The following is a 14081-nucleotide window of genomic DNA, read 5'->3' as shown; positions in this document are numbered from 1 at the left end:
GACGAGCTGTCTTCTGGTACAAACAGTTAATCTTGAGAATTCTGAGTATTCTTTACTGGTGGAAATGCCGACTTTGAAGCTACAATGGCAGGCAGTTCATGGAAAAATTTGAAATTATTTGAAGTGAATAAGAAGTAACAACCTCCCTAGCAGCCGTAATACTTCAGTGCATTTAATAAAACAGTGTACCATTTAGTTTTCTTTAAAGATAGCAAGTGCACTTTTTCTTAGTGCTAAAGTTAATATTTTCTGAAAGCATGCATGCTGTTTTTTCATATCTGGGAAGGGAGGAGAAATACAGAAATAGCAGACAACATGTAAGTGGGAGCGCAAGCTGTAGCAAACCTTAATTTTAGGTTAGATAATGCCTATAGATGCAGCTGTCAGTTTAGGGCAGTTGTTCCCTCCTGGAGGGTTAAAATTCATGTTTTGAAAATGGATATAGGTTTTTTTCTGTTTGTTCAAAGTTAATAGGGGAATAAAATGTATTGTATTTAGTTTTTGTTTGAGGGTTTTCATTAAAACAAAAAGTCTTGAAAATGTGACATAGGTAGAAATGGAGACGAGTAGAATCAGTTATACAAAAGATCAACTTGCCAAACATTAGTATATGCATGTAAACACAAAAGCTTGAAATACACATTCAAAAAAAAAGCTGTCATGTATAATATTTTGGAACAATAGTTTTTTAGCATGATGGCTATGCTGCCCATATTATTCTGGAACATGAATGGACTTGCAGGTATAGATAAAAAGAAAAGAGTATTAAATTATATTAAAAATGCAGAGTACAAAGAGCAATGCTGCAGGTGAGACATTAGGAAAGAAAGAATCATTTCAAACTCAATTTTCCAGTGAACTGCTTACTATTGTACCTTTAAAGTTTACATTTCCATCATGTGAATTTGACAAGGAGAGAATTTCAGAATGTACTTTCCCACCTACCTGCTAAAAATAAAAGAGAAGAATTTAAGGAATGGGTAGTGGAAATTATTCAAATATTATTAAATATCTTTAGGTTTTATGGCTAGTGAGTGGGGTAAAATGAAAATGGAGTTTAAAAACAAGGTAGAAATAAAAGCGAAAGATATTTGGTTAAGAAGTAATAGAAATCACTTAGTGTAGTTGATGAAGGTTGGTGTATTGCAGAAAAAGGGAAATGTTACAGAACAAAAGGAGGAACAAATATAGAGTGCTAAAGAGAAAATAAGGGAGTGCCTGGATAATATGCATCAGTTTAGAAATATTGCAGTTAATCAACTATTTTTTATAACTCCAAAGAAGAAAAACTTTTAGCACAATGACTTAGGCAACAGAACATGAAAGATTTTCACAGAGAATCTATAACAAGAAAAATAACCAGAGATCCTGTGGAGATTTTTAGTGATATTCCAGAAATTTTATGTAAGGTTGTATAAAGCAGTAAAATGTAGAAATCAAAAAAGAGTACAAATGGAAATATTTATGGAAGACTTAATTATGCCAAGGTTTGAGGTACATAATGCTCAACAAATAATTAAGATAGGAGGTGATGAGATAAAAATGGTGATGTATAATCCATCTTCAGGAAAGTGTCCAAGAACAGATGGTATTTCTGTGGAAGTTTGGAAATTATGAGGGAAGAAAGTGATAGATATGGAAGATTTTTACAGTATTTTAAAAGGAGGGGGGTGCACCAACATCTTGGGAGAAAGTTATAATGTCCATGTTACCTATAGATGGCAGAGACCCTTCAGATCCAGCATTATAATAACCACTTTCATTTTTAAAGCACAAGTATTTGTCCATACTAGCTAAAGGAATGGCAAAGGTGTTACAAAAATCGATCGATATAGATTGGTGTTGTTTTGTGGAGGGGAGACAAACATTTGACAACGTTAGTAGAATGATGATACAGAGGGAAGCAGAATGTAAAAAATACATTTATTGTTGATGGGTCTTGATGCAGAGAAGCATTTGACAGAGTAAACTGGGATTTTATGACTAGGGCATTGGATGTATTTGCATTTCCTGTTATAATAATAATGTTAATTAGAAGGATATCTAAAGGATCAGAAGCAAGAATTAAAGTGGGAGGGTTCCTCTCAGATAAGATGTGTTTGAACAGAGGAACTAGGCAGGGATGTCCTTTCCCCTTTGTTGTTTGCTTTATATTTAGAGCCATTGCAAATAAAATAAGGGACTCAGAAATATAAGGATATAACTGGTATGGCAATCAAGAAAATTTGGCTTTATTTACAGATTATATTATTTTGTACCTGATAAATCCAGCAGTGGCTATCTCAGTGTTGTGGAACATTTTGAGACAGTTTCATGTCTTTTTGGGATATAAAATTAATGAAGATAAAACAAAGGCTATATCTGTAAATTATGTACTATGTTATATTATGTAAGGTGGTTCAGCAATACCCATATTTATGGGGACATGATAACACTGAAATATTTAGGAGTATGAATTAGAAAGGCTTCTGTTATGGTAGCTAAAGATACGTGGGAGTAGACTAAAACCAAAGATAATACAAAAGTTAAGAAAATGGAAACTCTGATCTCTGTAGATATTAAGATATAAGCAGTGAAAATGTTTAAGTCCCTCTAGTCTTGCATACAGGTCAGACATACTTTTATCAACCCGAGGAGAAGTTGTGGACAATAATTGATAAAGAATTGAAGGAATTTATTTGGGAAGGAAATAAGGCAAGAGTTAAGTGGGATTAGTTTATCCTTCCAATAGAACAAGGTGGTTTTGGTTTATTTGATTTTCAAGGGATATTTTAGAATTATACAGTTAAGGCTCATATACATAACACAAGCAGAAGGTTATAATTCACAGTGGAAAGTGATAATGGTGAAGCAAGAGGGAATTTCAAGAAATTGGGAAGAGTAGGATTTTGGTTGCAGATGCTTAAGGAGAATAACCATATAGAATATTATATTCATAAAGTAGCAGAAAATATTCTGAGAACTAAGCAAGTACGTGAAAATGGAGAAAGGAGATTTTGCTAGAAGGGACGACTTACAAGTAGGGGTACAGAAAATACTTATGAGGGGGCTGGAATTTACCAGAGAAACCTGGCAAAGGAACCACAATATTGGAAGCAAATAACTGAAGTAGGAAAGGTAATACAGTGTGGTGAGGCCAAGAAGACTTTTGAAATGCAGGTTGGAGATTGCCTTCCCTACCAGGGCTTGATTTCAGAGTACAAACAAAGAAAAATTGATAGGGGGATTTTAATTGAAAGACATGCTGTTGTGGTCAGTTTTTAGTTAAATCTAAAACAGAAGCAGATGTTAAAAAGGGATAATTAGTAGGGCATATAAAATTGCATGATAATGGTTAAGAATCAGTCAAAGGAAGTTAGAAAACATTGGGAAGAGAGACTGAAAAAACAATTTACAAGAAAACAATGGAAGTACATATGTATGGCTCCCAAGTAAGCAGCCAAGTCCAGAAGGTTTAGGATCTTCACTTGGAAGTGCTTGCATAGGTATTTTTATACCCCAATCAGACTTCAAAGAATTTTTCTTCAATTAGATAGCAAATGTTTGAGGTGTGATGGAGAAGAGAGGTAACAGGGAGCAGATGTTTTGGGAGGGTAATGAGTTTGCAGATTTGAAGAATTCCCTGAATATTGGGTGAGCAGATGGCTGTAAGGAAAACTAGGATACATGATCTGAATTACCTAGACATTGTAATGTCTTAAGTTTAATTCTTTTGGCTGCCAAAAAGCAATTACTAGAAAGTGGAAATCAAAGTCTGTACCAACTGTATTTGAGGTATATGAATATTAAAAAAGGGATAAAAGAAATAGAAGGGGGTCTTTAGAAAAAGGAAGGAGCAAATTACATAAAGTAAATGGAATTTGTGGGAACAATACATGCATAGTAATGTCCAAGATGAGGATTGAGGTTTTAGGGAAGGTAAGAATTTAGAATTATTTTGTAATATTTGACTGATGATAGTAAAAAAGAAAATGTGTCTGATGAATATTGTATTTAAATGGAAAAATGTCAATGTTTTTTGTTTCTGTTAATGTATGTTTGCGTATGTCTTAAGTGATAATTTAATAAAGGTGTTACAACAATTAGTATAATTACTCCCATTTTCCTTTGCCCCAATGTTCTGCTCAGTATCCATCTTGAAAAACTTTCTTTATCAAATTCACATGCTCACTTCTTTCCAAATGTGTCTCATGCGTCATTATTTGTAGCCTGCATTTCATAATATAATTTAGTACTCCTCTTTTTGTTTATATCTATATAGCCAGTTACATTCCAAGATAATGTGGATATGCAGTCATTGTGATAAAATGTTGTTCCCAACTGTTACACTTGTTTTTTTTATGTATATTTTCAACTACTGTTTGACAGGCTGATCTTTTATACAACATTTTCTTCTCATCCCCTTTGAACCTATGTGATATTTTTCAAGACTTTTTGTTCTAATGAAAACCCTCAAATAAAAACAAATACAATTTCAAAACATCCCATCCCTTGCTTACTTATAACAATTACAAAAAACTATGTATATCTTCAAACAATGAAGTTTACCCCCCCCCCCTCCCCATAGGAACAGTTGCCTTAGACCGAAACCTGCTCCCACAGACATTACCTAACCATAAATTAAGGTTACCCATGATAAGGTTCATACTACAGCCTGTGTTACCACGCATACTGATTGTTTTTTGCTCTTTTCCCCTCCAAAGTGTGAAAAACATCTTGCTTGCTTTCAGAAAGCATTAACTTTTAGCCCAAGAAGAAATGTACTGGATATATTTAAATAAAGCTAAATTGTACACTGTTGTATCAAATGCTTTAAAGTATTAAGGCTGCAATCTCTTATTCACTTTTCATAACTTCAAACTTTGAACTGTTTGCCATTGTACCTTTAAATGTTTGCATTTTCCTCAGCAAAAAATGCACAGATCCTTCACAATTAATTGCTTGCAACCTGCTGACAGCTAGTCTCCATATAATAGTAGTCAGCAATTAATCTTAATAAATTTCATTCAGAACAGAATGTACAGCTGCCTTAGCAACAGACTTATTGACTTCCACTGAACATTTTCTAATGGAAAAAAGCCAATATCTGTGCCAATTTAATTAGCTTGGTATTTTGTAACCTTTCATCATCCTGTCTTACTCTTCAAGCCTACTTGCCCACAGAAACACTTGTCTGTAGCTGACACCAAGGACATTAATCTAGACATTCACCCTTGTAAAAATAACAGAAACCCCATCAGTTCTACATATAATATCATCAGTGCACTTTTACACCTCACCACTAACCCAGCATCCCAAGATTACAGCATATTAACATTAAACTTGCTTTTGTCCAGCCTTTTTTCTCTTGTTATACTGTAAAGCTTGTATTTCTTTGTTTACTCTAGTATCTTTAACATGTACAGCAATTACTGAAGAGTCTCATCAACATTTAAAATACCCAATGACACACCGAACAAAACTATATTGTTATGTATAACATGCAGTTTGTCATGAAATGTTTTATACAAATGCTAAGGACAAAATTTGTTTTACTTGCAGTTACTTTTCACCTTTTAGTTCCCTTCTAAACAATAATGACGTAAAGTGAGTTATATACTTTACAGTCCACCCACAAGTTTACTGAAGCCAACAAAAGTCAAGTTTTTCTCCTCCTCTTTTTCTTGCAAATCCATATTTCACCAATGTAATTGATGCTTTATAATCTCATGTTTATTCACTAATTTCAGTGCTGATGGTATTCATCTTCTTCATCCCTCTCCCAACACCAGACACGGATTCTTCTAGTCAACTCCTGTGCCTTTAATGTCTGTCAAGTAATTTATTTGAAAATTTGAAAAAAAAAAGACTTCATTGGCAAAGCCTTTCTATGAACTTTATTTTTTGTCAGAAGAATGAGAAGCAGAGTCACCTTTTGTTTGCTGGCTCGCACTTTTTTGAAAAAAATGTTTTTATTTCCTCCTTAGCCTGTTCTACATCAAAAATGCATTTGATCATCCAAGAAAAATAACTAGAGAGAGCCACTGGATACAGCAGCTTGAATCTCACACCTATCTCTCAACCTTCTCTGACTGCTTCTCTTCTGTCTGGTGTGCAGTGAATTGTCATTTTCCAGAAGCAAACCACTGTCTCTAGTTTTTAATACTTTTCTCTACATACATTTGTTATGATATACTCTCTTCACTGGCAGTGATTGCATCTTTGCTAATACAGGTCTTAGCTGCTTTCTCATGGCCAGGTTTGGACCATACACTTCATGTTCCCTTTCTATTAAAAAAAATCCTAGTGTGAAACACCATTCCCATTGCTTATTTGTTCTTCTATCAAATGAAAGCAGTCTACTCCTTCCAGTTTCTCTGGTACAGCAGAAAGCCTAGCTTTTCTCTGTGTGCTCTGAACTCTACTAGTTTTTGAAACAGCTCTTAATGAGATTATCAGTACATCTGAATCGATGTTTAAAGCTTCTTCCATTTTTCCAGCCATTTGTTATTTGAGTTAAATTACACCTTCAGTGTTTCTTTATTTAAACCAGGGCTGAGTACAATTGATTTATTTTTTCCTCTAAATTAGTGGAAGCCATCTCTTGTACCAAAGGTGGAACTTGAACTGTTTTTTGTTGATCAGCTGCATGATTCTTTCCCTTCACCTTTTTCTAGTTGATTTTATTTCAGGCTCTCTCAAACCTTTTCCTTGCTGGCATCCAGGCAGTGTTCTTACCAGCCAGTAATTGAATTTTACTAAAACTGGCAGAATTATTAGGCCTTATCTCTCAGTTTCTTTTTTCATACTCGGAGAGCTGAAATTGTTGATCAGTGTGTAGCCATTTTGGAAATCCCTCCATTTGTCTCAACTTGGATCTTGAAAATTTGAACCTGCCTTTCAGGCTGATTTGAGGTTCATCACTTGGAAAACTGTTTTGCTTAATTCTCTGAAATCTTCAAGTCAAGTCTCTGAGCTGCATGCTCTCATGGTGGGCTAGCCTGATCTAATTTTCCACAAGGATAGGGTTTCCCTACACATTAATCCTTCTTTTATGCCAAAAGTTGTTTCTGAACTTACTGTAAATCAAGCAGGCAGTATTCTAATTTTTTTCCCAGAACCTAAAAAACAGGAAGAAAAGATTCTGCATACCTTGTATGTATTGAGGCAGCTCAAGTACTACCTTGACCTACCCAAGTCCTTTGTCTGTTTACTATTCTGTGTCTGAGAAGGGATAACCTGTCTGTAAGCAAATGATTGTTAATTGGCTGCACTCTGCTACTATTTTTTGCTACTCCCACCATGGTAAATCTATTCCAAGCAAGGTTAAGGTGCATTCCACTAGAGTTGTGTCCTCTTCAGTGATATTTTGGAAAGGAATGGACTCTAGAAGCATTCTAGAGACATCAGCTCTGTTCCTGTGTTCGTATATTTGCAACACTCTACAAATTTTCTTTATTTCTTAAGTTCCAGAGGAGGCTTTGTAAGGGCCATTCTCCAGGGGCTTCTGAATCCTTATCCTTCTTTCTCTGAGGTAGGGTAAGCTTTGGGTATCTACCCATATGCCACTGAGGCAGTGTGAATGACCAACATAGTACTGTTGTGCTAGTCCTACTTAAGTGTAAGAGCAGATGTTCATATTTCACTCTGAGTGGAAGTACCCACCCACCATTCCCTACATTGTGTATATAGTTCAATGGTATTCAAACTTGTTGTGTTGTCAGTTGGCTTTGGTTATATGTGTTGGTGTTTTATTGCTGCAAATTGGTTGGTTTTGGGCAATTCTTCCATCTAGTCTTTTATGGCTCATCCTACTTGTCTCTAAAAGACTGAATAACTGACTTTTTGTGACAGGGTTAGACTTTTATGATAGGAGTGGCTTATCCAACCCCCTGTCACAGAGAGTCATAGGAGGTGACTCTGAGCTGTGGAAAGGTGCCATTGTGGGTCCTTGCAGGCCAAAGAATGCATATTCCACTGAGGTAGTATAAAATTTGAATGTCTTCTGTTACAGGTAAGTAGGTCTTGCACAGTTGTACTTTCTTAAATCAGATTTTAATTGTTGATGTACCATTTTAGACCGATCATGTAGGGAAATTGTTTTTCTGCCAAAATGTTTCTGAAGGTAGTACACTTCAAATATCGGTTTTGTTGGTCCCTTATTCCACAGTCTATATGAGAACAATCAAGTGGCATCTCAGAAGCACATGGAACTAGATGTCACAGACCCCAGAGATCACTCTTCTATGCTGCCATGTCTAGTGAAGTTATTTATTTGATCAAACTTAAGCATACTTCTAAGCAAAATATTGTCTCCTTAAAGACAAAAGTAGTAAAAAACACCCATCATTCTTGGTGTGTACTGACCTGTGTGCATAAAATTCAGAAATTTTTATTAACAGTTCTTTGGCAAAGCATGTGGAAATGGACATTAGTCATTTATTTGGGTGTGTCCACATAATGATTGCTTCAGAACCTGTTTCAGCTGCTGATGTCTAGGAGTCTAGATTTTGAAAATATTAAAGGAAAAGAATCCAAAGTGGACCAGTTCACTTACAGTTAACAAGCAGCTTTGTTAAATGTAGTTTCTGTTAGAAGAACATCAGATATGCTTCCCTTTGTTGTGTAGTGCAGCACACAGGTTATTTGTAATGTGGGAAGGTTTGGTGCATCTCTGGGATAGCTGTAGTGAGGGAGCAGACTCGTGTGTACCTTGAATATGTACAGAAAATTGTAGTATTACCTGTTGTGAAGAACATTGTCATGACATAGTAATTTAAGGAAGATGAGCTTATGCTTTATCTACTCTTTCAGTAACAGGAAGATGAGCTATTTTGTAAACAAAACAATCCAGAATGTCTGGCCTCTTTTGTAATGTTCTCCCACAAGATGTATACCAGTTCCTGTCTTGTACCTATTAGTGCAGGCATGACCTGTTTTATAATAACCATCACATGTTGTCACACGTCTTCTTTTGTTTCAGCATAAGTGAGCTTTACAGGATCAGAGCAGAATTTGCTGAGATGTCTTCCCCACTTAGAAAAATCAGAACTAAAACTAACTATGCTCCTTGGATTACCACTAATACTTATTACCTCATGCACAAAAGGGATATCGCCTGGAGAAATTGGCTAAAAAACAAATCTAATTCTAACCTTCAAAAATATAAGGAACTCTGTAATCATAAAAAGTAAGTCAATATCGATTAAAAAAAAAATTCCTTGAAACCTCAAGAAAACCTCCACTCTAACCCTAAACAGTTCTGGATTACCATATCCAAGCTCCTGCATCCTGGCAAGCCCTCTGCTCCCAACCCTTTCCCTGATAGCTCTGCCCTAGACACTGCTACATTTCTGAACTCCTTTTTCATTGACTCCATACAGAAATTAGTCAAAAAAGACACTGATACCCACCTTTCTGGTCCCCCCCAGCCCCCCTCAACACTACATTCTCTCTTAGACCAGTTCCCAGAGCCTATATTAGATCTCTACTCAGTAAACCTAAAACATGCTCCACATTAGTGGACAATTCACACCCTTTTTTCCTTAAGCTAGCAGCAAATAGCATTGCATATCCCATATCCATATTAATCAACCGATATATTCAAGAAAATACTGTGCCTGACATCTGGAAACAATTCTATGTCATTCCCCTTCATAAATGTGGAAACTCCACTGACCCCTCTAATTTTAGACCATTCACTATTCTTTCCCCACTATCAAAGATTCTTGAAAAATGCATCCACAAACAGATCTAGCTCATCTTATAAAAGAAAAGCTCCTCACCCCAAAGTACTTCCACCACTCTGATATATTTTACACTATCTGTCTGTAATTCTAGAGACAGCAACAAACTAGTATCATGCCTATTCCTCAACTTTTCTAAAGCTTTTGATACTGTCTCCCATAATTTGTCTGTCCAAACTCTCTGATCTTAACTTCTACACCTCCACTCTCTCCTGGTTCTCCAACTATCTGTCCAATAGATTACAGTCTGTAAGATGGTTATCAGCAATCTCCCCCTTCCTCCATGTTCAGACTGGGGTTCTCCAAGGTTCCTTCCTTGCTCCCCTACTATTCAACATTTTCACAAATAATCTCCATCTCTCCTGTCCTAACTCCTCTGTAATTCAGTATGCTGATGTTTCTACAGTTATTTCCACCTCTGACAATCTCTCTGACCTACTTCACCTTAACCAAGAATCTCTGCATTCAGTAAAAAAATGGCTAACATATAATCAACTCCTTCTTAGCCCAAATAAAATCAAACTCCTCCTCCTCTTTCCAAAATCTCTCCAACACCTCAAATCTACCTTTACTGTCTCTTTCTTCAATAACACAACTATCAAAGTTGAACCCCACACTAAACTACTTGGGGTCATTATTGGCAACCAACTAAAATTTGATCCTCACATTCAAAACTCCATCAAGAAAACTCGTCAGAAACTTGGCCTGATGTATAGAAACAAAAAATTCTTGACAAATTAATCCAAAATCACCCTAGCACAGTAATGGCAAACCTTTTGGGTTTGGTGTATCAAACGCTCCTGGCACAAAATAATTCAGTGCACTTCACATGACTAACGAATGCAAAAGGAATGTCTTTGGTAAGTCGGGTGTTGGTGATCACTGGTGTGTCACCCAAAATGCTGTGGCATGTGTCACCTTTGATACAGGTGTCATAGGTTTGCCATCACTGCCCTAGCGCAAACCCATCTACTACCCACTTTTCTAAATGCCACCCCAGTCTTTACTACTAACCTCCAAACAAATCTCCTAAAAAACTTGAATCCCCCTACAATAAAATAGCTAGATTTGTCACTAACCAATCTTAAACTCACGTCACTATCTATCACTAAAACACCTACAATGGCTAGAATTGTCTAACCAGCTCCTACTGCCTCAACTTACTTTAACTCATGCTGTTATAAACAAACCCTCTCATGTCCTGCTCTCTCCACTATAATCTCACCTTACATTCCTAACCTTACTCACCGCTGCTCTGATAAACTCCTACTGCAGGTCTATAAACCCAGTAAAGACATTGGTAAATTTCTCTATAGTTACTCAGTTGTCTCTGCTTGGAATACCCCCCCCCCCACACATATACACACACACTTAAGAGCTATTCCTAATACCAAGCAGTTCAAAAAAACACTTAAAAGACAATCTATTTCACTCGAGCACATGCCCCTGCAAGGACCCTACGTAATTAAACCCTTCTTATTGCCCTTTTTCCTTCTACTAAACTACCTCTTTTGTGCCTGTACTTTTCAAGTAATCTTATTACGACTTGGTCGTTATGAGTATTTATCAGATAACAGTGTGGAGAAACTTACTCATCTGTTAGCTTGTAAATCTATTTGTACACTGTTACTTCTGCTTAAAAAAATCACATGTGCACTTTAACCTTAACTATTATTATCTTGTACATATTTGTGCTAATTTCTTTTCTCGTTATACTCTGGAAATTGTTATACTTTGTTTTGGAGCTTTTCTCCTCAGGTCTCCACTGAAAAAGGTAACCTGCCCAGTCGGACTAACCCGGTCAACAAATGTCAAATAAATAAATAATGATCATATAATAAGGTTTTAGGGGTTGGCATAATGGTTCAGGTGTTTACCTCACAGACCCAAGGTACAGGGTTTGTTTCTCACTTTGAGAAGCATGATGAGCCTTAAAAAAAGACCTCTGGAGTCATTTGATAAGCAATTACATATAAACCTCAGTGGAATAATCAAATACTCTGTATCTTCATCTTTGATACTATATCTTAGATATTTTCTTCTGTTTAAAATTAAGTCTTTCTGCTTCAAAGCGTTTATGAGGCATTGAATTGAATCTGCATTGTTGTATTGTTGCTTGAAACTGAAACCTCCTGAGAATAACAGCTTAGCTGTATCAAAGTGTTTGCTTTTTGTGAATACATATTCTCTACTTGGCTAATCTTTTTTTAGCATTATTCTCCAGTTTTGAGATTTTGAGGACTTCCAGTCTCACTTTACAAAAGTTCCAGTATTTGTTTCCATTACTTCAGTGGTTGTCCCTGCTCTGTACTGTAGCTCTGAAGTAAATACTCATGATCATTATAAAGATTGCCTTCTGAAACATTTACACTTTCATGCTGTTTTATAATCCAATGTTATGCAGACTTTTTGAATGAGTAACAATTTCTTTTAACAGTAGTTAAGGAGACCTGCAGTTCTGTTTTCAATCCAGCATATACCGCTGACCAGTAATGCTTACCCAGCAGAAATCTTTATCAAGTGAGTCTGGCCTTTACACTTGCTTGACTTTTAAACACCTGGTAGTTTTGACTTATTATGCAGAAACAGTTTCAAACCTACAGTATTTCCACGATCCCATGAAAAAAGACTACTGTAGATAATTAAAGGGGTGAAATGACAAAAGTCCAGTACCTGATACAGTAAGGTAGATGTGCAGAACCTGCCAGAATCTAAGGTTGACATTTTAGTTTTGAGAAAAGAAATTAAATGTGACCAGAACACACAGTAACAGAAGTTTAGATGAAATTACTCCCTAATCCAGTATGGCGTGGGACTGAAGAGATGTACTTTTGAAAGGTAGTTTTTATGTGCACTTCTAATTTACAGAAGATGAAGTTTGACATCTATATAATCAGTTGGCATCTTTTATATTTTGTAGGTTATTGTGCCATGCTATGAAAGATCATATTGTGCGTGTTGCAAATGAAGCAGAATTTATTCTAAACAGACAGAGAGCTGAAGATGTTCATAAACATGCCGAGTTTGAGGTAAGCTATTTATTGTCAGATGGTTACTGTTAGCTGGTTTCCTGTTTCTAGTCAACAGTTAGCTAGTGTATAATTCATATCACTTAAATTATTAAAACACATTTATTAGGGCAAAGTTTTACAACTTTTTTATAAATTTTAGTTGTTGTCAAAGTTAGAGAATGGCTTTAACAAAGTGCTATATGAAGTCCATAAAAAAGCTTTATTACACTAGTAGACACCTTTATCCAAATTGTTAGATATTGTGCTCTGTAAGTACCCACACGATCACTTAATAATTTATATACAGTCTTAATGCTAGTGGGATTTTACTTTGTTCTTACTCTTCTAGGTGTGATAACAGAAGTCTTTGAAATTCTTAAGCTGGGATTTCCCTTTTCCATTTTTGCTTAAAATTTGAATGTTTATTGCATGCTCATTTCTTGTTGAGATATAAATATTTTTTTTCAGACTATTAACTGTGTATTCCTTTTTTTTCTTAACATAGTCAAGGAAATGTTTTCAGTTGTAAATGGTGTTTTGTATGTTTATTGTTGAGAATTAGATTTTCCAGATGTGCAAGTTGTGTAACGTACAGACCACAACATTGTTTGTAGGTTCTTAAAAACTACTGCAGTGTGATGTTGCACAAAACTTAGCTAAATAACATCACTTGCATACAGTTTCTGACTAGTGCAAGTTGAAATGGCATAATCCTCATGATGCATCTCTTAAAAGGAAACATCTGTAGTAAGTATTTTGTAGGATATAGATACTCCAGCCATCTGGACCAAGTTTTAAAATGAGAGTAAACATCACACCAAAGCTAAAGTTCATTAGATTTTGTTTTAAAGTTCTAAGCTGGTTTATAGCTCTGATTCACTTTTGAACATGGCTGCATTTAGTACAAAGAACCCTTATGGCGTAATTTGCTGAATTCATAGTTCACTTCCTATAATTCAGTGACGATGTATATTGTTTCTTCAGTGTTTACTTCTGGCTAGTTTTCCAAGCAAAACAAGCAGCGTTGTCTTTCAATAAGCATTGCTGTAAAACTGTGCATTATTTTCAGTGATAATGTTAGTCAGTCAAATTAATATGCAATGCTTGTTTTAAATGTTCAGTTTCACTAAGTTGTCATACTTGCATGCTGATGGTCTGATGCTGTATTTTTGAACTGGGTAGGTGGTGGTGCTGCGGTAGCATTGTCGCCTCACAGTAAGACGTTGTCCTGTTCGATTCTCAGCTAGTGCGTCTTCTCTGTGGAGACATGCGTGAATGGGCGTACCTTCGTTGAAGGTTGTGCGTCAGGGCCGGCAACTCTGCATGTAAAAATCTACTGCCAATC

The 14081-nt window shown here is 35.9% G+C and overlaps 1 protein-coding gene across 1 annotated transcript in view; it reads left to right on the top strand.

The window, feature by feature from the left end:
* NBEA (neurobeachin) overlaps positions 1-14081 on the top strand; it is a 4581458-nt gene that overhangs the window by 2905188 nt on the left and 1662189 nt on the right. Inside the window, exon 42 of the mRNA XM_044072852.1 lies at positions 12646-12754. Within this exon, the coding sequence (XP_043928787.1) occupies positions 12646-12754 (109 nt within the window). The remainder of the gene's footprint in view (positions 1-12645; positions 12755-14081) is intronic.

Source organism: Protopterus annectens, chromosome 5.part1, assembly GCF_019279795.1.
Source record: "Protopterus annectens isolate FY-2018-M chromosome 5.part1, PAN1.0, whole genome shotgun sequence".
NCBI classification, from domain to species: Eukaryota; Metazoa; Chordata; order Ceratodontiformes; family Protopteridae; genus Protopterus; species Protopterus annectens.
Note: the sequence above shows the minus strand (reverse complement) of the source record. Positions and strands in the feature narration are given on the sequence as shown.